Source organism: Podarcis filfolensis, assembly GCF_964270895.1.
Source record: "Podarcis filfolensis genome assembly, chromosome: 7".
Classification (NCBI taxonomy): Eukaryota; Metazoa; Chordata; class Lepidosauria; order Squamata; family Lacertidae; genus Podarcis; species Podarcis filfolensis.
In genome coordinates, this window is record NC_139603.1 from 50,552,767 (window position 1) to 50,580,690 (window position 27,924).

Below are 27,924 nucleotides of genomic sequence, written 5' to 3' on the forward strand. Positions count from 1 at the left end.
TGGAACTTGTCCCGTGTATGAAATCTTACAACACAAATGTCCAAGCAATGTTTGCACATCGTCTGTTCAATGGCGCTTCTGCAGAGACCCCCACTCAAATCCCAACTGCACCCTTGTAAAAATCCTTAGGAACTTGTATTCAAATATTTGGGGACCCATATTCAAAACCGCCCTCTTTGTATCTTTTAGGAGAATTTACTCCTGAAATGCAGCTGCGCATCAGACAAGAGATCGAAAAGGAGAAGAAAACAGAGCACTGGAAAGAGAAGTTCTTTGAAAGATTTTATGGGGAAAAGTAAGTATCAAAGTAAAAAACCCATTAAACAAAGAATTGGCCTGAGATTTACATTAAAATATTAATATATACATTAACATGTATTTGTGGCAATGGTTTTAGCCTCGCATTATTATTATTATTATTATTATTATTATTATTATTATTATTATTTATTATGCCCATCTCCTGCCATTTCTTTCCCTCAAAACCCACTTATCTAGAAAAGTCTGGCATGGACCACTGCAACTTTTTCTGCCTATGCTTTTCACTATGCCAGCGATCCCCTCCGAACTTCTGTCCCCCACTAATCATTTATCAAACCATCTGCTTTATCTGAACTGTAAATTTACGAGCAGGGACAATGTCATTTCTATATTTCAAGGCAGGTTGTTGGAGATAAATGTGAAGAGAGAAGTGTAATTGTAGATAATTTATGGTACTGGCAGCAGCTCTGGTATTGCAAATAGTGGATAAAATTATTGCAGTATGTCAGCAGTTTCCTGAAATGCAGGTCTGCTCCAATTATATTTAAAGTTGGGATGAGCATGCAGTTTAAAGCATAGAGGGGGCAGGAGGCTGACCTGCTGGCGTTCCCCATTAGTTTTTCTCCCCACAGTCTCTTTGCCCTCACTGCTATTCTGCCAGCTTTGCTCACTTCTGGTATCAGCATCTCCCACTCATGTACCCCTTTTGTACTTTAATTCATGTATCATGCCCTGGTGTTTAACACTCATACCACATGTTTGACACAAGTTTAAACATTGCCATGCATATTTTTTTCAAAAGTTGTCATGAACGCAACAGTGTTCTGGTTTAGTTTTAAATTATTTTCTAATCCATAAGACTGTTGTCTCTCCAGGGCAGAAGCTCTGAGCAGTGAAGCCACATTCTTTCATCTTTTTTTATCAAAACTGCCCAGTGAGATGCTGCTCCAACCAACCAGAGTGAAAACAAAAAGTGGTCCATAGCCAACCAGGAGGTAGTGATAGTTGTGGTGGCGTTCAGCAGCAGCAAGCAAGCCCCAGCATTTCCATAGCTGGATATCCAGCCATGCCCCACTTTCTTTTTGTTCTGGTTGATCAGAGATGTAACAGAGCAGTGAGCCGCACTAGTGTCCAGTGGGAAGCCTGCTCCTGCACATCTCTAACCAACTAGAATGAAAAAGAGGCAGCCCATTAATTGGATATCCACCAACGGAAATGCTGGTGATTGCTTGCTAATGACCTGTTTCCTCCTCCTGGTTGGTGCAGTTCTGTAGTTTTATGAGTCAAATGTACTTGTTGTAGATTAGGATCTCAGGTTGTGCTTTTGTAGCATGGATTGAAATTAATGCTTTCTCTGAAATGTGATGATTGCATAATTAACTATGTGATTTCTGACTAGGCTTGGAATGTCAATAGAGGAATCTGTGAAGCTCACATCTGTACAAAGCAGTAATGAAGAGCCTTCCCTCTGTGGGTCTTCAGAATTGCCTGGTCCTTCAAGAGAGTCAGCGTTTGATGATCATGAGGAGAAAAGCAACCAGCTGCCACTATTGCCAGAAAGAGATTTTTGCCATTCCCTTTGCAACATGGAACATGTTCCCTCCAAGGATCTAATAGCTGAAGCAGAAGGTATTTTGATACCTGAAGAATCCGTTATTCAAGAGGAGATTGCTGAGGAGGTTGAGACAAGTATCTGCGAGTGTCAAGAGGAGAGCCATAAAGCGGAACATGTGAATTCCGAGCAACTAGTCAGCCCAGTTGGTACGAATGAAGAAACAGAAACTTTGCCACTTTCAGGGAGCTCTGATGTAGTAAGTACATTGTGTCAAGTTGAAATTAAGGTGGAGGAGAGATTGGAACACCCCCAGGAAGAAATGTCAGTCATGACCGATCAGCTGGAAAACAGTTTATCACCTTCCCAGTCTGCTTCATCTGCAAACTCTCTCAGTAATATGGAAGAAAAGGATCTGGAATGTGCAAAAGAGCTAAGTCCTCATGGAAAATATTCCCCTGTCCTCAATGGTTCCTTATTCACTGGTGGAAGTGTTGCTGTACATATGGAGCTGCAAAGTGACCCTGATGAACAGTCTTCTGAAAATGCTTGTATTTCTGAAAATTCATTTTCCTCTGAAAGTCCAGAGGAACCATGTGTCAGTATTGCATCTCCTGGAGGTGACACACAGTCAACTTCAGAGGAACCTTGCACACCAGTATCTCTGGAAACAGCATGCTCATCTGACATTTCTTGCACTGAAAACACTGAAGCTGATAGTCAACAAAAACCTATTGATGATCATTTAAATACATCTTTAATATCTGAAGTATCTCCCATGCCTGCCTCACCTGTAACCTCAGAAGCATCTCTGATGTCAAATTTGCCTCTGACTTCAGAGCCATCACCAGTTTCCAATTTACCTTTACCATCAGAAACCTCACCAATGTCTGATGTGCCCTTAACATCTGAAACCTCCTCAGTGTCTTCTGTCCTTCTAGCTTCTGAAACATCTCATTCAAATAGTCTCTTGTTACCTTTGGAAACATCTCCGCTTTCAGATTCGCCAATGAGTGAAAGATTTAGTCAGCAGAGAAAATCACCATGTTCATCTGAAGAATCCCTGTCACCACTGAAAGAAGAAGTGTCTACCATTGCTAATAATTCTCAAGAAGATGACCTTGCTTCACAACAGAAACAGATCCAAGGTGTACCTGAAGCCATGAAAGCTGTCACACCTGAGGCTTCAACAGTGGAAGAGTCCCAGTCTAGAAACATTACTAACCAACCATGTAGATCAAATACCGAAATAGAAAAATCTTTCATTTCTTCTGTGGCAGAACACTCTTCTCCAGAAGTGATAAAAATTAGAAATCATGGTGCTCTACAGAGAACTGAAAAGAAAAGTACTGTCTCTCAGCTAGAAGTTTCTGTTCTAACAGAAACAGCAGGATGCAAAAATACTGAATCTCTTCCATCTAAATCACATGATAAAATATATACCTCATCCTCATCAGAAAAGTTGTTCTCGGAAGTGGGTAGAAGTAAGTCTCACAAACTTCAAGGGGCTGCACAGAGTCGGTTTGAAAGTTCTTATTCAACAAAGTCATCAGAGCCTACAAAGTCGCCTGAAGTAAGAGGTGAAAATAGGGACCTGGAGATTCCAAAGAGGAAGACTGCTGAACACCATGGTTTTGGGATCTGCAAAGAGAAGCGAGCGAGAATTGAAGATGACCAGGTACATCGTAATACATCAGCAAGTTCATCTGAGAGGGAAGCACCACCCAGAGAAGAGCCCAGAGTCCCACCTCTTAAGGTAAACTGATAGGGGAACATTTAATGAAACAAAATTGACAGATAAAGGTTTCTGCGGAGTATACTGGGATTTTAGGTAGGATTGCCATACATCCCTGGACATGCTCGGAATACCGTGGTTGAAAGCAGTGTGCAGGTGGAAATTAGCAAGATGTCCTGGAAAATCCAGACATATGGCAAAAGCTCAACTTGCCCGCCCCCCCAAAAATCTCAAAAACTTGTGTCTGGATTTTCACTTTTTGAAATATGGCAACCCTAATTTTAGGTAATTCAATAGAACAATTCCAGCTAGTGAATTCTTTCTTCTATAAGTTTATATTTAAAGCTGAAGATAAAAAAAAGTAACCAGCACACAGAGGAACAGTGATTCCAGCAACATTTTAATGGTCTGGTACACTGTATGTAGATTGAGGTCCCTGCACCCACCCTAGACTAACAAATCTGTGTCAGTTTTGTGCTCAGTTTCATAGGTGTGTTTGGTCCCAATTTTGGTGGCTTTTTTTAAAGCACTAAAAGTTTACATTTCCCCATAAATATGCGTTCTTGTATGCATTTTCCCTGCAAAACACACATCTTTGTACCCATTTATTGGACCAAAACTTCATCAAAAAAATTGGAGAAGCTGATAGTTCCCAGTCATCTGGGATTTATACATCCAGGTCTGGCAAATTGGTCTGCTTCACTTTAAAATAAAGACAAAATTAATTTGTCCTCCATTCCTACAGTATTTAATAAATGTATGTATGTATGTATGTATGTATGTATGTATGTATGACAGTTCTTTTTTTATTGTTTCCTTTTAGATCCAGCTTTCCAAAATAGGCCCCCCTTTTATCATCAAGAGCCAGCCTGCTTCCAAACCAGAACCAAGGGCTTCTACAAGTACATCAGCCAGCAGTGGGAGGAACACAGGGGCTCGAACCCTTGCAGACATCAAAGCAAGAGCCCAACAAGCTAGAGCTCAGAGGGAGGCAGCTGCTGCAGCAGCAGTTGCAGCAGCAGCAAGCATTGTCTCTGGAGGTTTAGGGAGCCCCTGTGAAGGGGGGAAGACCAGGACATTGGCCCACATCAAGGAACAGACCAAGGCCAAACTGTTTGCAAAGCACCAAGCGAGAGCCCACTTGCTTCAGAACAACAAAGAAGCCAAGTCTCAGCATGCCTCTAAGGAAGGTCCAGCGGCCCTGGAGATCTCTGCTTCTTCTGAAACAAAGATTGAAGGTTCTACTGGTGTAATTATAGTTAATCCCAACTGCAGGTCTCCTAGCAACAAGTCTGTTCACCTTCGTGAAGCTACTGCTGTACTGCAGCAGTCGCTTAACGCCCCTACTTTACCAGAAACTAGTACTGACATCTCTGTTCACAATTCTGATGAAAATATATCTGTTTCTCATTTGTGTGAGAAAATGCTTTCATCTACCTCTACAGAAAGTAACAGTGTGTCAGTGCTATATAATAAAAATTCAGTTCCCATGTCTGTGTGTAGCACTACTATGTCGGGAGCAATTAAGGAACTTCCCTTTGCAGGCTCTCTGGATAAGTCCTCTGTTTCCATGTCTGTTGAAAGCACGGATGCAAAACCTTGCAATGTCAACATGCTGAAATCCATCCAGGGAGCTGACACTCCATGCATTGCCATCATGCCAAAATGTGTTGAGAACCCCACTGCACCAACCACAGTAGACAGCACCATCTTGTCCAATTCCATAGATGAGAAACGGTTGCCAAGCAACAATGCAAACAGTGCCATTTCCAGCCAGTACACCAGTGTGCCAGCTTCCTCCATTGCAAGTAATTTGCCAAATCACCTGGTTGGCAGCTCTGTTCTGATTCCTCCTGTGGGATCTACAAATAGATACTCTGATAAGATAGCCATAACTGGATGCGGTGACCCTACTTCTTTGTCAAATAGTAGTTCCGTTAGGGCAGCTTTACATTGCAGTGAGACACTTCCAGTAGTGGATTCTGTTGGCAGGACTTCCATTTCAGTGTTTGCCAGTAATATGATGACAGTAACTTCTTACGAGAACTCCACCAAGATGAGTGCTGATGCTATGGAGAGAAAGTCTGGAGTGAGAAGCCGATTAGATGTATCTGGTAAATCTTCAGTGGGTTATGCACAGGCACCCATGAATAGATCTATACCTTGCAAAGTCATTGTTGACCACACAACAACAACAATGAACTCAAACTTGTCACTGGGTATTTCTGTTGAAAACTCAGAAAACAGCACAGATATGCAGAGCAGGCCTCTTAGGACAGAAACTGCCTCACAAAATATAGCATGTCCTCAAGTGTCTGTAATAAGCAGGCCAGAGCTGCTTACAAATGAAAATCTGGAGCACAGCACTGGCTTCAACGCTGTTACAGGAAAGCAAGAGGGCAAACGTTTGCAAGCACCATGTACCAGTCTTCGAGAAGTGCCTCTCATGCCTCAAGATAAACGACTTGAAGCTGTTCCTCCCAGCCAAGGTTTTTCAGAACAGTTACGTGGCCCATTGGCTTTCAAAAGTGAATCAGACAATGTCTGCGCCAACCCATATAACCCTACTAGGAGAATCTGTTGGAATGATGATGAGGCAATGAGCACTGACCAGTCTCTGGTCAGTCATCTTAATCCAAATAAGCATAAAGAATATACCGAGCAAAACTGTTTAAAAAATGTCAAAACAGAGCCTTTAGGTTTTGCACATCTAAATGAGATGCATTCGAGGAATATTGTGACAAGCATCACCATGCCTGTTAAGTCGGAAGTGAATGAATCTGACAAATGTTTTCGGATGGACACGGAAGATTTTGCAAGGCCCGAAATGCCTCTCCAGGGTGCAGAAATAGCCACAAGTGCACAGCCAACACAAAACTCCAAGACATCTGTTACAGATTCCATGGAAAACTCTTTGTCCTTGACAACAGAAACACTAAAAAGAGTGACAAGTGCTGGAAGCTCTAGCTGCCGTTTGTCTTCAGTGGAAGCCAACAATCCGCTGGTGACACAGTTATTGCAAGGCAACCTGCCACTGGAGAAAGTGTTGCCACAGCCCAGGTTAGGAGCCAAGCTAGAAATTAACAGGCTTCCCTTGCCTTTGCAAGCTACCTCAGTATGCAAATCAGTGACATCTGAGAGGAATGCAATTGAAAACACTTCCAGTTCTCCAAATACAGATGGCAGAGGATTTACAGCAGCCACCATAGCCCCACTGCAAATCCGGAAGCGTGAGACCCACCCCAAAAAGAGGATGGCTAGAACAGCGGGGGAGGTTAAGTGTGAGCCTGGGAAGCCATCAATGGATGCAGTGGGTCCCTGTATCATCAATTCCAGCATGAGCCAACTTGGGCACGGCCAGCTGTTTAAACAAGAGTGGTCTGGCAAGCATGCCATTCAAAGCAGAATTGCACATAGCCCAGAGATCAAGCAGCAGAAGAGGCCTCTGCCCTCGTGCAGTTTCCAGCAGAACTTATTTAACATTGACAAAAATGGCAGCTTCCATGCAGAAGCAGGTACCTCACACAGGCAGCATTTCTACCAAATGCCAATGGCTGCAAGAGGCCCTGTTCCTACCACCGCTTTGATGCAGGCGACACTGAAGGCCCCATCTGGCTGCAGCGCCTTTGCATTCAGCAGGCACCTAGAGCAGAAGGTTTTGGGAGAGGTCAACATGTCTGCAGCACCTCACCAACTGAGGCTGGCGAGTGTTTTTTCCCCTAACGTTCAAATTAAGGAAGGTGATGACATTTCTAGTGCCTCACAGACTCTGCAGAGCAAAACATTAGTGCATCCTCCTCCCCCTCTGCCCCCACCTCCTCCCCCTCCGCCACCCCCACCGCCCCCTCCTCTTCCCAGTGCAGAAGCTCCATCTGATCACAAACAACCGGCAGTTACCATGGAAACCACTAAAAGACTTAGTTGGCCTCAGCCGGCAAGCATCTGTAGCAATATAAAATCTGAACCCGTTTCTTTTGAGGAAGGTTTAAGCAGCAGCTGTGAGCTGGGCATGAAACAAGCATCTTATGATCAGAGCGAAGTAAAAGAACAGTTGAAAGCCTTTGCGTTGAAAAATGCCGACTTCCCTTCCTATTTACTTTCTGAGCCGCAGAAGCCTTTTGCCCAATTAACTGCTCAGAAAATACAGACTCAGCAGCAGCAGCAGCAGCAGCTCTGCGGAAATTACCCTACGATACACTTTGGTAGCACAAGCTTCAAAAGGGCAGCATCTGCAATTGAAAAATCTATCGGAATTTTAGGAAGTAGTTCAAATACAGCCCCAAGCCTATCTATTCAGAACACTCAGATTCCAGTTCAGAAATTTGCTGACAGCAGCAGTGCAGATGAGCTGGAACTGAAATGCTCTTGCAGGCTGAAAGCCATGATAGTGTGCAAAGGCTGTGGAGCCTTCTGCCATGATGACTGCATAGGTCCTTCAAAATTGTGTGTAGCCTGTTTAGTGGTTCGGTAGGATCCAAAGTAGAGATGCAGTATCCCTGGTTAGCAGTGGGGAAGGCAAAGGCAAGAAAAGGAGGAACTGGAATATTTTAGGCCATTTTGTATCTGGATACAAAATGTTTCTGGGGAAGCTTTGTTGAGAAATGAGTTGTACCTGCTTGCATGGCTCATCCTAGTGAGAATGACCCCTTGGAGTAACGTGCACAAAAAAAGTTAAAACATACCACACTTTCGTTAAAGTACTTTGATAAAGTAAAGCAAAAAAAATTATGCATTTTCATTTCTATTTATGTGCACAAAGTGCTGAACATTATTTTTTCCCATGTATAAATGTAACATATTCTTCCAGTAAAAGAATTACGAGATCCACAATTCTCCAAATTTCTGTGCATGGAACAGTGCAAGAATACAGGAGAACACTAATCGACGAAGAAGAGACAACGAGCAGGAGGAATAATATTCTGCTATCACTAGCAGGCCATTATAGCTACTGCAACTTGGCAGTTTTTGTAACAATTACATTCCTGAAGCCACAGTTGCCAACCATGGTTGACTTAATACGCAGCAAAAAGGGGGGGGGGATGAGACACTTTGGTAATTTTGGTCCCTTTAGGCTGCTGTACTGAAGGAAATTTTTAATTAAGCCAGGTGTTGAGGGTTACCTGTAACAAATTGGAGTTTGCATGATTTTAGAAGTTTGGAAGTGGAGGGTGGGGTGGGATGGGCAGAGAGAGAATAACTACAATGATTATAATATATTAATCCATTTATCTTCCCCAAACCTCATCTATCAATTTATCCTGAAGGGAGATACTCAACTTATATGCATATATGGACCATATTATGTAAGCATCAAGCATGTTCTGAGCAATATCATTTCAATAGCCTAAAACTAAATCTTCTTTGATTCTCTGTGTAGATTCAAAAAAAGCAAAAATAATAATGTGTGATTTACAGACCTTTTAAATATGTTTACATCTTGATATATTTTAAAATATTTTACTAAATTTACTTGTAATCACTTTTTTGTGTGTTAGAGAGTTCACACCACAAATATTTTGTAGGATGGCTAGAGGAATGAAGAGATTTTAAAGGGATACTGCATCTTTTAGCTCTCAGTATTGTATTTAGTAGTGGTTTATGTTGATAGTTATATTTGAGACATATTGGCCACCAAACTAGGGGAGAAGAGCTGAGGCAAATTGCTTACTTCTCTTTATGAATAAGGAAAATATTTTAAAGGGATACAAATGTGGAGTTTGGCAAGAGGAGATTACTGGTTATCTTGAAAATGGTTTTTCTTTCTTACCATGGAGAAATATGTCATTCGTACCCACACAGTATAAACTTACTGACCTAATGCCTGGCTGTCCATGCAAGAAAACTGACAATTCTTACTACTCCTCATGACAGATTTATAATGGCAAGGTGCTATACTAAATTCTGCCCAGAACAAGTATTTTAAAATTTGAAATAAATTGTGCTACATTTATGTTTTATTCCAAAGTATTAACTTAGTAAGGGAAATAAAACTAATATAAAATTAAGACATACTTTTCTGTTTTGCATGAGTTAAACTTTTCAGGCATATCTGCATGTTAGTGAGGTTCAGCTGTTTAGAAATTGTATTTATTTTCTTATCGGACCACATTTAACATGAACATCTGCCATTCCCCTATTTTTATTTTTATTAAATAAACTGGAATAGGCAGGGCTTAACATTCCTTAAACCAGAGGTTATGTGGTTTGACTAGATTCCTGTTTTGTTTTCCTAGCTAGACCAACAGATTGTCTTGACACTCTTCAATATGAAAGGAATAGATAATCATAATTGCCTTACCGGAACTGGCAAAGTAACAGAATAGTGTAGATCAAAAGCACTCATTTGTAAGAGATAAATAATATGCAGATTTTCAGCACTTTCAGGTACCCTTGAAGAGATTTTGCCTCCAAAATGCCTCTTTTAAAATCATGTTTTTGTAATGTTCAAAATAGATGGCTAAATGGGGCCTTTGTTAAACATGCATGTGCTTGCATATTTAGTTAAAATTTAGAAGATTTTAACATTAGAATTGTGATATCCTAGTTAAATGCAGTGGATGAAATCCCAGTTCCAGTAAATTCCTAGGAGCAGTGGAGCAAAGGTTAAGTCTAGTTACTGTCTATCTTTTATCAAAATAACCATGGGCATCAGCTTTTAACTAGAATGTCTTCTACCTGCCCTAAGGATTGTCAACTCTAAAGAAAGAAAGAAAATTTACTGTGAAAATATACCACAGGAAATCTGGACACCATTCAGTGAAAGTTAAGCACTTAAAGCTACAATCCTATGCATTCTAACATGATAATAAACCCAACTTGATTTATTGAGGATTACATCCAAGTAAACCTACACAGGTCTCTTAGACTTACATGGAATTTTGACTACATCCTTGGTTGATCTATGCTGTGGCTAGCCTAATATTGAAAGGAGTTGTACGTTAATTATAATGTTGAAATAAGGACCAGGATGGACAAGACTCCAGCAGACGTCTTCATTTGGGGGCAGGAAAAGTGGCACATGTGTAAGGAGCTCTAAACCCTCCCCTGGTTCTGCTTCTTACCTTCCCATAGCCTCTGCTTCCAGGCTTACTTAACCAGAAATGCCTAGCTAGGAGAAAGGTGCTTCAGTGCATGTGTGCTTGGGAGAGGAGCAGACAAAGGAAGTTTTAGCATTCCTCCCTACTGTGCCCCTTTGGCAGATAAAACACCTCTGCTTTTTGCACAACTGCAGTAAATCTGGCTCTATACACACAGATTTGCTACTGTTGAATCTAGTTTGGCACAAAAGATATGGCTAATGACAGAAAATTTACTCCTCTCTTTGGGTCTGCATGGATGCATGTGTGAGGGTAGGGTGGCTGTAGTTGGTTTACTTAGCATATGAGAAAGTGTTCTTTAAAAAAAAGAGGCATGAGACAAAATGGTGCTAGACATTATTACATGTTTTTCAAAACTTCTCCCTAGTGGAGATTAAGCCACTATTCCCTGATGATCCACCTAGAACTCATTTGGCTTACTATTTAGAAACACCTGATGGTGGCAGTAGTGGTTTATAATATATATTTTATCTAGAAGAAAACAAATATTCTGTTAACTTTTTGTTATTCTGGCCTTCCTTCTCATTTTCCCCAAAATTTCAATAGCACTGGACTCTCCCGTTATCAGGCTGTTTGTGGCATGCCGTTTGAAAGGTTTATGCATTAGATCCGAGATGGCATGAGACCCTCAAAAACTCACAACTCTGTGCATAAAGGCTATGTTTGGGTATGCCTGCACGAGCACCTTTTGCCACATTTTATTTCAGATCGTCCCAGTATTAACCCTCGTTCATTTCTTTTATTTATATGGATCCTTCCCCTCAGAATTATGGGCTCTTAAAACAAAATTAGAAAAGAATACATGCAGCAATTCACACACCTCATTTTAAAACAATGAACAAAAACAAATGAAGTGGGGGTGGGAATGACAGGCTGTCCCTGAAATGTTAAGGTGGCATGAGACAAGGAATGGTATGTGAGAGTTGCCCAAGGTTAAGTAAATAAAAGAGTTCAGCTCATTTAATTAGATACTTAGAGCTGAACAAGCTGTTGATGCAGCTACCTAGCTCCCCTCAAGTAACTGGCAGTGCTCACACTAGCCTCCTTGAGTATGCAATGTAACATCAGATAAGAGACTCCTGGAAGACTGAACCTCCATCTTCATAATTAGAAGAGGGCAGAAATCAAGATAGATTTTCTCTCATTTAGAGGAGGACTAGAGATCTTCCTTGAGTCCTCTCCCCAGATGTAACACTGCTCAGCTGAGTAGATTGTTTGCATGAGGTTAGTCGGCTTCATTAACATCTCCATCAACTCTACAAGTCATTTAGCAATTCATACCAGTGCTGCACTGAATGTTAAGTTTGTTGTTTTTATGAAAAAGTTGCTGTTTTGAGGTGAGGGGAGAAAATATGTGGGGAAACCCTTATTGTCCAGTCTTCTGCATATATTTTAATTCCTGTTCAAAGCTATTGTTTCCCCATCTGCTGCTGCTGCTTTCATCCTTTTTTTGTACTTGAAAGGACTTGGGTGATGCCAGCTAGTCAGAAATGTTACAGTGAATACTAGAATATCATGGTGCCATGTAGGCAATCAGATTTGGCTACTGGGTGATGCCACTGGGGGCAAAGACATTGTCCTCACATATCTAGGCCTCTAATCATTGCAGTTGAAAGAATCATAGAATTATAGAGTTGGAATGAACCACACAACTCATCTAGTCCAACCCCCTGAAATGCAGGATTTTTTTGCCTAAGGTGGGGCTGAAGTCCATGAGCCTGAGATTAAGAGTCTCATGCTCTACCGACTGAGCTATCCAATACTTTTATTCCTATCTAGCTCAAGTTATGGAAAGGGTGCATTTTGTGGAAGGAAATGATCACAAAATTTCCCATCCCATTCCAGTGTGGCACTAGTTTACAGGACAACACATATGAGCAACATGTTCACGTCTTTAAATATCTATGTAAGTGCACCTGCATACCCAATCCAGTTTGTCTATGGCCATCCAGGCACACATTTCTGTCACTCGTACTTTACAGTGGGTGAAAAGGCACTTGCCACATAAAATGTTGAGCTTTCACTTGAAGAACCCAGGAAGAGGAGCCCTAACTAAGAATAAGCTGAGATTGCTGTTTTCCATGACTGCAAAAATATCATGTACTAACCATTATGGGGAATGAAGGTTTTTTCACCTTCATTTCAGCACATTTTGAAGGAGAGAATCTTCCTCCTTGTGTTCCTCTATGTACTCTCATATATTTTACACATATCCCAGAAATCTGTACGTAATGGTGGGGCATTTGCTGTGTGCATTTTGTGTTCCTACAAAGAGTTTTCTAAACCGAAATACCCTTGTCCTGTTATGGACATAATGTAAAGATTTGGTGAAGTAGGCAATCCCCAATTTTGCATTCCATTTACCTGCTATGGTGTAGTGCATGAAATTAATCTGGGGGGAAGGTTGAGCCATAAAGCAATGATGTATTTCCTCTGTATTATAAATCTCCCTCTAAAAGTGGTATGTGTTGTCAGGGTGAGTTACTGAATTCTATTTCAGGACCATGGAATTTCTTGCTCAGTTTCTTCTAAACTGGTGCATATGGTGCTTTATAATGCAGTTTCTAAAGTGAAATTACCTTATGCTGCAGCCCTTATAAACACGCGCACAATTTCAGAGAAGTTGTTATAGTCTCTGGTTTTGCATAGTATGATGAAGGCCCAGGATCAACACTCAAGACAGCTAAAAAAAAATGGCACCTAATGGGATCATCTTAGCTCACGTATGTCAGGCCATGTTAGACACTGAATGACTCTGTGCGGCAGCTTAAGTTCTCTACAACGCTGGGGGAAAGGCCAGCAACACTTATTCCAGTGGATTATCATGGACCTGTGTAGCTAAATGTTTCTGAATCTAAGGGGGAAATCCTGTTGTCTTCAGTCATCATGCTTTGTCATTGTAAAACCAACAAAATAGTATTTTTTGTCTAATTTAAAGGAGCTGCTTCTTTTATAGCACATATTTCGCTTTGTACTATATTTGATAGTTAAAAGATAACTTAGCCTGTAGAATACTTTGTTGTATTTGTACTGTTCATGAATGTTACAAGAAAAGTGCTTTACTTTGTTGCCATAATTCTCTTGTACTGCTGTAAAATTTATTCTTTCCTGCTTTACAAAAACCTAAATCAATTGCCATTTTTGGTACCGGGTTTTGTATATGTTATTATTATTTTTTAATTTTGTCAGTATTTGGAATGTTTACATCTCTTTGACACTAGCCATTCAATGCCTTTTTTAGGGTAGTATTTCTCCTGCCCATGATAACAGCAATGTGAAATCAACCCATATCTGTCTTGCATGAAGAACATACATTGTGTGTGTGTGATAGGAAATCCCTACCATGCATAGATATTTTTCATCTGCATAAAGAAAAATAAAACCTCCTTTCAGTCCTCTACCAAAGAAAAAGAAAACTATTCCTATAGGACAAGTTCTTCAAATTCTCAGAAGGGGGAGCAGTTGATTTCAATGGCATTGCTATAGTTTACTTGTTATGCTTGCTTTATTACCTGACTAAATGTGACTGAGTGGGGGGAAAGTTTTAACTTTTTCTTTTTGTTTTTAAGAGGCAGTGTTTGGTTTAGAATTCAGGGATCATGCTCTCTCATCAATGGTGCTGTTTGTCTTTCTTTTTTAAAAAGAAAACCATTTGTTGCATACAAAAGTAAGCAAATGAAAATATTTGTTTTGTCTACATGATTGCTCTTTACCCTCCCAGTCCCCTGAAAATAACAATTTGGGCTTCAATATTGAAATATTCTAAAGAAAATAAAAACAAAAATAAACATGGTTTGTTTGTTTGTTTCCCTTGCCTTTATATAGTGTGCCATATGAAAACAAGCTATTCATTGTATATGAGGAAGATGGAAACCATAAAAGGGGGGAAATATGCACATTTTCGAACTGGTAATCATCTGCATCTATGTTGTACAAACTGTTTTTCTCCTGTTCTCAAAAATAGCCCCAAATTAACTTGTGCTGTAAAATGACGGCACATGAAATGGATCTACGTACCTATAATAAACTACAGAAATATACAAATGAATTGAAATGTGAAGTCGTCACATCCACACAGATTTAAGGTCACTTAGATATATGCTGAGGAATATATTGGAGAACATCCAGTGAAATAACACACACACACAGAGAGAGAGAGAGAGAGAGAGAGAGAGAGAGAGAGCTCTTGAATGTGTGACTTTGGCTGAACTGTCATTCAGTTAATGAAAGCTGGACAAGTTCGGCCAGTCATGCTGTGTGCCAGCAGAAATCCCATTCAAAATATCACTAGGGAGATCACCACACAATTGTGCTGGAGATTGCAACTGTGGCCCCAGCCTGGTCTCAATGCATCCCTTTACCTTTACCTTTATGCTGTGCAACGCTAGGCAACATCTCTACTGTACTTCAAAATCTAGTGGTGGTGGCGGAAACTCACCAGCCAGCACAGTAGTTCCTTTAATATTACCCATTAAATCAGAACTGGGGAACAGGGGATGTTTTTGAGGAAGACATTGAAGCCTGAAGGTTTCGCCCCAGAATTAATTCACATACCTTCACATATGTGCTACAAACAATCTTTAAAACAAATGGTTTGCAGAAAGTGTCAAGCAACACTAAAACCAACTCCTAAAAGTTATTAATAAGACACAGCCAGTGTCAATTAAAGCATTGATTTAATTTCCAGAGGCCTATAGAAACAAACAATGAAGAACTTCTGAAAAGGCATTTCTAAGCCTTGGGGCTATCACGGAGAAGGCTCTTCTCTCGCTCTCTTTTAATTCTTCTAAACAAGCACATCTTAATATGCAGGGAAGCTCATATAAGAGGAGGAGTTGGATTTACTTACATGTCCCAGGCTACAAGGAATATTATAGCCAGCACACTGAATTGTGCTTAGAAACTATAGTAGTACCTCTGGTTACAAACTTAATTCGTTCCAGAGGACCGTTCTAACATCTGAAACTGTACTTAACCTGAGGTACCACTTTAGCTAATGGGGCCTCCCGCTGCCGCTGCGCAATTTCTGTTCTCATCCTGAGGTAAAGTTCTTAACCCAAGGTACTACTTCCGGGTTAGCGGAGTCTGTAACCTGAAGTGTTTGTAACCCAAGGTACCACTGTATTTGGCAGCCAGTGCAGATGTCACAATATAGGTTGGACATGCTGTCACCTTCCCCTCATGGCATCAGGAGAATTGCATTCACTGAAGTGGACACGGAGCAATGGATCCAAACTACAAGAAAGAAGATTCCACCTAAACATTAGGAAGAACTTCCTGACAGTAAGAGCTGTTCGACAGTGGAATTTGCTGCCAAGGAGTGTGGTGGAGTCTCCTTCTTTGGAGGTCTTTAAGCAGAGGCTTGACAACCATATGTCAGGAGTGCTCTGATGGTGTTTCCTGCTTGGCAGGGGGTTGGACTCGATGGCCCTTGTGGTCTCTTCCAACTCTATGATTCTATGATTCCAATTGTTTTGAAGATATTGGAAATACTTGATCCTGCTAGTTACAAATTTATAGATAATATCCTCCTCTCTCAGAATGGAACACATATTGCTTCTTTAGTGTCCAGGTAGGATTGCCAAGGATTACCAGGCCCAAACCCTGAGAGGCTAATTTAAAAACTACATAGAAGTCAGGTGCCATTTTCCTCAGCTTTGCAATGTGATGATGGGAAAAGCCACACGTGAAATTCTCCCTTCTGTGCAATTATTAGATGAATGGAAGCTTTCAGAGGAATCCTAGAAAGCAACAATCCCTCAGTGACAAGGGGAAGGGCCCACGTTTATTTGAATTGACCAACCAGCGGAGATCATAGGAGGAAGAGGAGCAAATTGTGGGCTACTCTGCTTAAGGCAGCCTCACTCAAATGAAGGAAAGTGGACTGCAGCAGTGGCCTTGAGATCTACTTTAGTAGGAACTGGCTACTCCAAAGGCAAAACCCACTGCTACGTGGGATAGGGCAACACTGACCTCTCAAATAGCAGCCTTTTTATTGTTTTGCATATTTATAGATAATAGAAAAGCAAGCACATAAATTCGGGAGTGAGGAACTTATGGTCCTCCAGTTGTTGTTGGACACCCAAATTCTCTTTAGCCCCAGCCAATTATGCAACAGGGATAGAGGGAGCTGTAGTCCAATAACATCTGGTACAGATGAACACATAAAAACCAAGGTATCCAGAAAATCAGGGTAGGATCATATTCTCCTAAAATATCAACAAGCTCACAAAGCTGATAGGTCACATCACTAGAAATGATAAAGTTCCATTTCTGCTCCAATAGCAAAATAACCTAAATACAATGAGAGGTTGAAAATCTTATCACTTCAGTCCTACTAAAATCACTGGGAGGGTTTAAGCATATGTTCAAGCAGCAATCATATGTAAGCCTCATTGAACATAATGGGACTCAGTTCTGAGTAAACAAACATGGGGTTGAATAACTCTCCCATTTTAAAATCAATTCAACTTAAAAGTGCTTAACTGCTTGGACTGTGTACATTGTTATCCATTGCTATAGCATGGTGGTCTCTGCTCCATTAACAAAAATGGATCAGCTTGTAAGAAAATAATTTTGTTTGCCTACATGAAAGTTAATTAAAATTTGTCCATTTTATTATTATACTAACATTATTATTCAGCCAGTGTTTGTTTGTTTAAGACATTTATATACTGCTTAATCATTCACATTTCTAAGCATTGTACATCAAAACAGCAACAAAAATGACAGAATAAAAACTATTATAAAATGTAGCACTGTCTTAAAATGTCTGCTGGAACGAGTCTTAGGGCTTATCCATACACTTCCATGCATTCCAGGCATGATCTGTGCTTTAAAGCTCTATATTTCCAAGTGCCTCACCCTCTTTTCTCTCTCTCCAGAGCTTTCCCTGTGAAAATCTCCTCTTTAAAGCTGAATCTGAGCAAACAGTAATCCACGGAAAACCTGAATTGATGTTTGTGCAACTGAGTGCTAAAGAGCAGGTTTTCTTAGGGAGAACTCCAGAGCAAAAGAAAGAAGAAAAAGAAAAGCACCTTCAGACATGGAGCTTTAAAGCACAGACTTGTACCTGGAAAGAGGGGGGCAAAAGGAAAGTGTGGATACTCCTTTAGACATGCATCTGAAGTTCAGCAAGGAGGGCACCTGTTTACTCTTGAGAAGAAGTTGCACAGACCTAGGTCTACAACAGTGAATGCCCAGCTCCCATTAGCTATGCATTGTGCATCTGATCCATGGGGGACCACCAACAGAGACTCCCGCAAATATCTCATTGATTGGGGAGGGAAATAAGGGATCCGGCAGTCCTAAAAATATCCTGGACTCAAGTTGCTAAGGTAACTTATGGGCAGCCAATGCAAGCTTTTGTGCTGAGGATAGTCTGTCCCCATCAGCTGTCTAGCCACAGCATTTTGTACCAGATAGAGCATCCCAACCAGGAAGGGTTCTAAATTTACGTTGGCAGGACTAAGGTAAAGTCAACAGTATAATATATATTAATGAGGTAGAATAAAAGGAGAAATGGAATTAGATGGACATATAAGAATACACAGGAATTATGGGGAAATTGAAAGAGGGAAGTGGAAGGAGGGAAGTGGTTGAATGTACAGTGGTAACTCAGGCTACAGATGCTTCAGGTTACAGACTCCGCTAACCCAGGTTAAGAACTTTGCTTCAGGATGAGAACAGAAATCGCACAGCGGCGGCACGGTGGCAGCGGGAGGCCTGATTAGCTAAAGTGGTATCTCAGGTTAAGAACGGTTTCAGGTTAAGAACGGACCTCCAGAATGAATTAAGTTCTTAACCCAAGGTACCACTGTATTGCTATAATGAAAGATATGAATGTGGAAATATATATTTGAAAATTATAATGCAAATTATTCAAAAAAAGAGGAAGTGTTCTAAATTTAAGTTTCTGTTTTTCCAGTGTTTACATTATGGTCAGCTATGCAGTTTAAGAATAGAGAATACTCCCCTCCCCTTTTTTTCAAATAGCAAGTGCAAGATTAATTGTTGTGGCTGTGTGGCAACAAGCTCAGGAAATGATTCCCTAGTCCATCTACATGTTTTTACATGTAGGGTGGAGCTTTGAAGAAGAATAGGGATGCAGTGGGATGGTTTTGAGGCCAAGAATGAAATAATAAAGTGAGACTAATGGCATTTGTTTAAGTCCAAACAGACTGAGGTATAATCCTAGTTTTATTACTACCACTTTAGCTTCGCACACAAATCTTGTGTCTTACGAGTTCTCTAAACATAATGAGGCAACAGCTTATGTCTTTGTGGGCCATAGCTGAAGACGTCTCACTGGCCCCTCTTACATGCTGCTTGCAATGTTTTCTGTAATCCCTGCCCTGGTAGGAAAGGTTAACTAGGCCATTTTAGTAGTAGTAGTAGTAGTAGTAGTAGTAGTAGTAGTAGTATTTATACATACATACATATGAGGCATCTGATCAAGACTTGTATTTTAAAATGAGCTTAAAAAATATATTTGCAGATGCTTGTGTGTTTTTATGCCAGGCAGAAGACCAGCTGGCTAAAAGACTTTGGCAGATGTTTATCCTCCTGGACAAGGGCCCCCCTGATTTATAGCAGGAGCCAAAATTCTCAAAGTTGTAAAAGGGAATTACAGGCTGGGAGCAAAAGGTTATTGACCCTACATATTAACAGAATACAATCAAGCTGCAAAAGCACTAATTAAGAGTTGGTAAATAGTAGGATTTATTGTTTAACAAAATATAATACCATGTGTCTCCCATTAGAGACTTTAGCCACATTTTCCTAAGGTTAAAGGGCAAGAGCTAATAGAAACAGCAGCTGGCTTGAAAGGGGGGGTGTAAATTTAAGGAGTTGCTTTTGGAAAGTGTTTTTACTAAGTTCCTTTTTACTTTGAAAAGGCCTTTGCTTCTAAAAATCTATATATGTTATGTATGAAATATATTGGCTTAAATGTAATTATGCAAAGGATTTAGAAAGTAAGAAATGTTAGATTATTATGTTAGATTCTTATTTCATTGATGGTGTGTGAGAATGTGAACCCAAGATCTCTGTTTTAAGACAAAATATAAGACAGAATGAGCATCTGTTTTAGCCATCTGTTTTGGAGTGAATAGGGCAATAGAGCAATAGGGTAATAAGGGCAAAATTAAGGTGCCTTGTTGAGGCAAATGTAAGATATATGGCTACTTGTTTGCCATTTATAGATAGAAGGAAATATAGCTCTTTGTCTCCCATAAAAGGTAATAGGAAATGGGTGTATCTTTTATGATTGGTTCTAGCAAACAGCCAATAGGAATTTCAACCAGGCTGATTGGACAGAGGCAGCCAAAGGAGGAGCAAGGGGGCTGGGCTGAGGAAATATAAGTGCTGACCATCAGGGCTGGAGTGGGCAGAGCTTTGGTAACCATATACCACTGTGTCTCTCATTTATTTGTCTGACAAATAAATTATTATTTTAATTTCTCTATTGCTGCGATGAATATTTCATTCCAGCTAAGCGTTAACCACAAGCAGGGTGCTACACATACATACATACATACATAGTACATACATACATACATTGGCCATCTGTCTGGGTTTCCCCAGCCACTCTGGGCGGCTCCCAATCGAATATTAAAAACACAATACAGCATTAAACATTAAAAACTGCCCTAAACAGGGCTGCCTTCAGATGTCTTTTAAAAGTAGGATAGTTGCTTATTTCCTTGACATCTGATGGGAGGGCGATCCACAGTAGACACCACTACCAAGAATGCCCTTTGCCTGGTTCCCTGTAACCTCACTTCTTGCAGTTAGGGAACTGCCAGAAGGCCCTCGGCACTGGACCTCAGTGTCTGGGCTGAACAATGGGGGTGGAACCACTCCTTCAGGTATACTGGACCGAGGCAGTTCAGGGCTTTAAAGGTCAGCACCAACGCTTTGAATTGTACTCGGAAACGTACTGGGAGCTAATGCAGATCTCTCAGGACCAGTGTTATATGGTCCCAGCAGCCACTCCCAATCACTAGTCTAGCTGCCGCATTCTGGATTAATTGCAGTTTCCGAGTCACCTTCAAAGGTAGCCCCACGTAGACCGCATTGCAGTAGTCCAAGCGGGAGATAACTAGAGTGGCATGTGGCATGTCCCCCAGTTCTGTGATTCCACTGGAAAAAGTGTTATTTCTCTCCCATCAGAAGGAGACACACCTGGCCTTTGCTGGGCAACAGTGAAGTCAGTTCAGTGTTGTTCTGGTCTTTTAATATGAGGCAGGTTTCCAGTATATTTGAAAACCAAGCCGGCTGGGTTCCAACAGTACTATTTCTTTTTTTCATAAATAGCTGTTCTTTTGTCTACCCTGAAATATTCCCTGTTAGCTAGAATGGATGTTAGGTTCTGAACCAGCTGTTTGCCAATATAAAAATACACTTTCTAAGGGCCAAATTATATGTGAGGAGGGTGTTTTTTTGTTCCCATGGTTGTCTTGTTCACGTATAGAGTGAGAGGAGAAAGAACAGAAGATCACATTTTTACTTGAAAAGGATTTTGTGGATGGTGGGGAGCTTTCCATTTTACTTCCCTACACTCCATCACCCCCAGGCATTTTTCCAGCAACCCAGCTCTGAGGGAAATGTCTGAAATAACAAACTGGGGAGATAAGGAGTATGTGTGGAATATGTTCTGTTCACCCATGATATAAAAATTAATCACTCCATATACGAATGAAGTAGGCATGTGAATAAACAAACATGGCTGCCCTCATCACATCCAATCTGGCTCTCAGTTAAGTAGGCTAATATTGAATTAGAATAGCATTTTATATCTTGAATAATGTATATACACTGACAGAAAAGCTTGGTGACTTTGAAATCACTGTATAATTTCCAACTTGAAATAAAGATCAGACACTAATCTTCTGGGGAACCACTTTTATGTGTCAAGTTAGCCAATAATTAATGAATAATTTAAAATTCATACCAGGCTTAGAGGATTGAAGCTGCCTAAGATGGAAATTAAGGGAAAAATTGAATTGGGTGTAATAGGGCATCCTCCTCCCACCCCACAATTTCTGCCGTTTCTGGCAGGAATTCCCAAGGCAATATGCTGACTTTGTCTTTCCAAGCTGTAAAAGGCATCTGAGTTAGCCCTAACTAGAGGAATATTGGCTCATTTTAGCTCTTTCAAGACTACTGCCTCAATCTTTAATCCTCCTTTGAGAAAATATGTAGATTTAAAACACCAAAGAATGAATTCTGTATTATAATTGCAAACACATCTGATTTTACCATTATCCAAGCTATAAAATTAATGGAGTTAGAGGAATGGAAGGGGAAATAGCCTAAGAATGACAGGGTATCCTGTCAAATAGCCTGGAAAACGAAATGTTACATTAGGGGTCTTTTTTAGCATAACAAGTTGTAGCTAAATATTCTTTCTGACCCACTGCCTAGTCTGAATGTTATTGCATGTGAAAGTTCATTATATTGTAACAGGAACAGATAATCTATGCTATTATAGGAAAAGAGAGCAGAGTAGTTTGCTGCGCTTAAAACGTTTATACTCTGCACCAGTTTTGATCATAAGTGCACATTTAAAACTTTTATTGATTAATCTCATCTAATGTATCAACTTTGTTCTACTTTTTATCCACTGGGAATGCCCTGTGTGGCACTAATAATAGCATGTGTGCTGTCTCAAACACATTAATTTAAATTATCTTTATGCTTGTTTGAATGTTAATCAATTGAGGCTTGACATTCGTATTTTGCCATAGAAATAACTAATCAATATGGCCTGGTATTATTGACTGGATTGTTTCTAGTGTTGAGAGCATGAATATCAATATAAAAGGATCTATTCAAATATCTAGCTGAAAGCATGAAGATTTCAACTCAGTGTGCTAAGTGATGAGGAGGATATTAAAAAAGAAAATCCAGAAGGAATTTCAGGTGGTTTGATTCTCTCTTTGAAGCAAAAATGGGAATATTGCTCTGTTGGCTGTCTTCTGGATAATGTAACTTTTAATTCTTACTTTATTTTTTAAAAAGCAACTGGATTTAAATGCATTCACAATTGCTAGTGTACAGATCTCAAGTATGGCTTTCCTCCAGCTGTAAAACTATGCCCAGTGGCAGAGTTTCATGCTCCGGCACCGGGGGGTGGAGAGCAGGCGGGGGGGCTGGCATGCATCCTGGGGGCGTGGTGCGCTGCCTGCAGGGGCGGGGCACCCAGTGTGGGTGGGGGGCAGCCGCGATGGCACCCTGCCAGGAGCTGTGCACTCCCTCTGCACACCTCTTCCTCCACCAGTGACTATGCCCTGTCTTCAGCAAAGGAACCCATCCAATTTGTAAGGACAGGATATCACACAGCAGGCCTTGTGTTGAGGCTAATGCGGCTATGTGGCTAAAGAGGATGCAATCTTCTAGAAAAGCACAACAGCCTGCATGGCTTCTCAAAACTGTTCCTTCTACTTGAGTGATTCAGCTGAACTGGAGAAGCCCATGGAAGTTTGGAAGGTTAGGCACACCAGACAGCCACAATACAAATCTCAATTGGCTAACTGCAGGGCCCCACTTCCATTTCTCCTATCTAGAACTTCTGCATGGATCCATATTCATTAAAGTTTATTATGATTCACAGACTGAAACAGACACAAATGGTCTGCAATATGCACCTATAGGGAGGTCTTTGAGTCATAGGTTAGATAGCAAGGAAGGGCTTCACATCTTTACTGGAGAGGAAAATTATGTGAGCAGTGACATGCAGAAAGTTGTATAATTTTACTGTCTTTCTTCATATCTCTTACAATTATCATTTAATTTTCCTTGGCTGTCTTGAAACAGGCCTCTTAAATTTCACTTTATCGCTTTTTTTTCTTCTCTTTTCTGAATTGGTGATCCATTTTATATTTCTATAATGATTTTCTGGCTGATATTACTACTGATTTCCTGCTGCAATTCTATTCCCTTTCCCAACAGTTAAAAAAAGGTTTTTCAGTTCTGCTTTTCTTGTTTCTATTATTATGCTTTGTAGGGGGATGGGGTGGTAGACTGCATGCCTGAGCTCCCTTCTAATTCCTGAATCCAGCACGGATTCAAATCTTGGCATAGCCAGGCTAGCTTCCTGGTGAAGTAATGGCCTAAATATGGGTTGCTAAAGTACCAAAATAAGTGACTCAATGCCAGAGGGCTAATGGGCAGCAACCCCTCTCTCAACCTATTGGTAGTTATAAAGACAAAGGCCAGAGTTGAGGTGTGTAAGCTAGAAGTTAGAAGAAAAGCTGCAGGCTGGGATGCCAGAAAGATAATCATGCCTGATTTCTGTTTGGGTGTTAATGCTGTGAGCTCTTCCATTGTAGGCTAAGGTGGCGTGCAACACTATAATAATACTAAGTTGCTTACTATGTTTACACTGATAATTATACCAATGCGCATGTTCCAAGAGCACAGGTTCCTTTTGTACGTGAGAAACAACAGGACTCAGCAGATTCATTATTTATTTGCTATCCAACCTTTCTCCCAGTGTAGGACCCAAGGTGTATCACAGCATAAATGAAAACTAGATGCAAACTAGAGCTATCTTTGACTTCTAAGAGCAGCACAAATAAATTGACTGAAACAATGTCCTGATTACTGGTTCTCTCGATGAGAATCAGTTGGGCTTTTTTGCAGAGCAGCATATCTAACCTCCCACTCAGGCTTTGCATCCCAAAGTGAAATCATTTTCTCTTGTTCTTCTCATGTGGCCTGCTAGCCAGAGGACTTGTGGGCTTGCTACTTAGAGAGGAAGTACTTAACAGTTTCCATCTTAAACAGGTTGCAGTTGAAAATTCAACATGGTAACCTGTTGGAAAAATTCCTGGAAGTGAAGATCCAGGTTTTACTCTTTACTCCAGGTTTTTCGCTCTTTAGTGAGAGAATCTTAGCGGAGATTTAACATAGCAAAACATGCAACAAACAAAGGCATGGAAAAATTGGCTTTAAAAAATGCCTTTTCCAGTAAATTCCAAAGTATCCCACTTTAGAATCTCTTTCCAAAGTTTCCAACTGGGGGGCACACAGATAGGCCACAGGTTGGGTAAGTTATAAAAATGGCTTACTTACAAACGCTTCAGAGGTCAGGTTCAGGTGCTCTTCCATACAGCAGTCAGAAAAGATGCGCAGACAGTAAAATGTTGTGTGGTTGCAGACTGGTAAAAGTTCCTAAACTATTGGTATAGGAAAATGCTAGTTTCAGACTCCATTCTTGTCTGAAACAAAAGAGGCAGGTTAAGGCTATGTGGCTGGAGGGAGCAGCTCAGGAATCCTCACACCTGTGGACTGAGGGAACAGCTGCTTGATTGCCCATTTTCTCCCAAGTTGAGGGGAAGTGACATAGGCTAAGCCTAGTAGAACAGCTTACTCTATGGCATTAACCCCTTCATGCATTAATAAGATTCAAGCATGCTGGTTATGTGAGGATGGTTTAGCCCACAGAAACAACAGAAGGGGAGGAAAGGGATAGCAGGAGTGAGTTGGAGAAGAATATACTGTTATTTCAGTTATACACAGAGGGAACTCACAGGAACTCAGTTCCGGCACCTCTCAGGTGAGCACCAAGAGAACAAGGGAGGTGTTGAGTTCCAGCACCTTTTTTAAAAAAGGAAAATAGCACTGCTCACGACCTGCTTCTAACCATATATTGCCACTAGCTAGATCACTCTCCCACTTGTTTAACATACTCCATGATAAAGAACAAATAATATCCACCAGAGTATTGGATTGTGTTTTTATAGTTATGTCTTACTCAGAATATTTAACACTTGTCTCCCGTTACATATAGAGTTGCTAAGGATTAAACAAACTATAAGAAGGAATAGGGCGGTGCATTAGTAAAGCAATAATATTTCAAATAATATAGCTCCTACGTTTTCTGTAATGCTTAATGTTACAAGATTGTTTTATATATCATTCAACCAGGAGCTAGCAAGCAGGGATTAGCATGTATCTGTCTAGCAGATAACCTTTTTCTTATTGCATCTACTGCAGATTTTTGCACCCTTTGAAGGATCAGTTTTCAGGCACTGGGCAACGTGGGCTTAATCTGACATTTCTAATATTCTGAAGGAATCACAGTTTTATTGTCAGCAAAGCTCAGATGCCTTTATGTGGCTCTGAAATTTCACAAGGTGGTTCTCAATGCAGTGCTGAAGCAGCAGGTTTTTGGGAGCAGATCTTAATCTGATGCATGTGAGTGTTTCTTGTTTTGTTGACTTCAGTGCCGAATTAATTTATGTTGTCTAAAATCCAAGGCTTTCGCTTGCTTTGCTTTTATGTAATACAGTGGTACCTCGGGTTAAGTACTTAATTCATTCCGGAGGTCTGTTCTTAACCTGAAACTGTACTTAACCTGAAGCACCACTTTAGCTAACGGGGCCTCCTGCTGCTGCCGTGCCACCGGAGCACGATTTCTGTTCTCATCCTGAAGCAAAGTTCTTAACCCGAGGTAATATTTCTGGGTTAGCGGAGTCTGTAACCTGAAGCGTATGTAACCTGAAGCGTATGCAACCCAAGGTACCACTGTAATACCTTTCTGGCAACATTTCTAATTTCTACACTGTGAGCCTGTGTGGTGTAGTGGCCCAGACTAGGAGCTGAGAGACCAGGGTTTCAATCTCCATTCAGCCATTAACCTCCCTGGGTGACCAGTCACTGCCTCTTAGCCCAGTCTACCTCACAAGGTTGTCGTGGGGATTAAAAGGGGGGACGGACAACGTATGCCACTTTGAGCTCCTTGAAGAAACAGGGGGGATATAAATGATAATAGTGATAACTAAAAATAAGCAAGGATCCTCATGAAGATTTGCAGCTAAATACTGTTTCTGTCCTTATTACCATTTCAGCCTTCGTGTGTGTGTGTGTGTGTGTGTGTGTGTGTGTGTGTGTGTGTGTAATAGCAGGTGGAATTGGCCATAATGCAGAATTCTAATTAGTGATGTTTTCACTTCTCTTGCCTGAATAGGCTTCTCTCAAGAGAGAGGCAGGGGAAATCATAGCAGAGAAAGGACAAATCAATGCTGATAGACTCCTACTAATCCCTGAGGCCATTGTGTGCTAGGGCAGGGAAGCAGAGTTACCTGGCTGTCACCTGTTTGGTAGAGAGTGAGGTCAGGGTTTGTTCAAGCAGGTGCAGAAGCTGTTGTTTACTTAGCAAGGTTAGCAGCTGCTGGCTCAGAGCAATTAAATAATATGTTCAGGAGGAGGTTGCCAGGTGCCGGCTGTCCTGTATGTTATGACAAGAAGGCCAAAATCTCATGTAAACACCTGCCAGCATCCCAGACAAACCTCAGTTAACGGACTGTTATGTACCTGCCGTTAAACCATTTGTGGGTTTAGCTGACAGCTTTGTGAGTTCACTGGCTGTCATGTCAAAAGTTTCAAAAGATAAGATATGCAGTGAAGGGTTTCCTTATTTTTCAACAGGTGTGAGAGGAGAATGTTTTTGAAATCCCATGGTAATTGTACACTTTGCCATTTCACTGTGATGAAGACAGATGTTCAGCTAGTTTGAGCCAGCCAAACACCATTAACTGGGGTGGAACGACACCAGTTTACACCATCTCTAAGTCTGGCAGCAGCTAGACTTAAGGCTCTCAGCCATTTTCTTAATTTTTGTTCTACTAAGATCAATTTATCCGCCCCCCCCCAAAAAAAAACATTTGCAGACCAGATATTGTTTCTTACTGCTTCATAGTTATTCAAATGCTCACATTTTAAGACATAGTCTCTTAGCCCCAGCTGCTCATCTGCATTATGAGGTAAATTGTGGCATTGAGTTGTAGCACTTATTTCTGAAATGATGTACATAAAGAGCCTTGAACATTAAAAAAAGTAATTCATAACACTCATCTAGCCTTAAAAAGGGATAACAACAATAAGACTACCCCCCCACTTGTGAACCTTTTGCTTTGCATTTCACTTTTTAAAAGATTGTGTAAATAGCAATACAGCTATTTATTTATTACAGTTATTCTCTCCACTGAAAGGCTATCACCTTCCTTAATTATATATGAAAGTAGTAGGAATCCATGAGTTGGGGTGGATCTGTGGAGCTACTCTCCCCACACTGATGTGGCTGCAGCTTACCTGGATGGGGAAGTGGGGTATCAGTGTCGTGTCTGTGTGGGTGCACCAGCAGAGCCACCACAGTGCACCCACACATCCTTGACCTTGCCTCTATCCTGCCTGCCACCTCAGCTCCATCTGAGGAAAGCTGAGGTGGCACCAGTGTCAGGAGAGTGCCTTCGCAGCTCTGCCTCACACAG

General features: G+C 40.9%; 1 protein-coding gene and 1 long non-coding RNA gene across 7 annotated transcripts in view; one reads left to right on the forward strand and one right to left on the reverse strand.

Annotated features, from left to right (window-relative positions):
* ASXL3 (ASXL transcriptional regulator 3) overlaps positions 1–14,437 on the forward strand; it is a 104,822-nt gene extending 90,385 nt beyond the window's left edge. For all 5 annotated transcript variants that reach the window (XM_083622823.1, XM_083622822.1, XM_083622824.1 and 2 more), the window contains 3 exons: positions 190–295; positions 1,661–3,569; positions 4,372–14,437. In XM_083622823.1, the coding sequence (XP_083478949.1) occupies positions 190–295; positions 1,661–3,569; positions 4,372–8,019 (5,663 nt within the window). In that variant the 3' untranslated portion in view covers positions 8,020–14,437. The remainder of the gene's footprint in view (positions 1–189; positions 296–1,660; positions 3,570–4,371) is intronic.
* Positions 2,052–27,924, reverse strand: part of LOC310766676 — a 31,884-nt gene continuing 6,011 nt past the window's right edge. The window contains exon 3 of one of the 2 annotated variants that reach the window (XR_014550344.1): positions 2,052–5,617. This is a non-coding gene — a long non-coding RNA (uncharacterized lncRNA). The remainder of the gene's footprint in view (positions 5,618–27,924) is intronic. The other variant, XR_014550345.1, reaches the window with a different exon arrangement.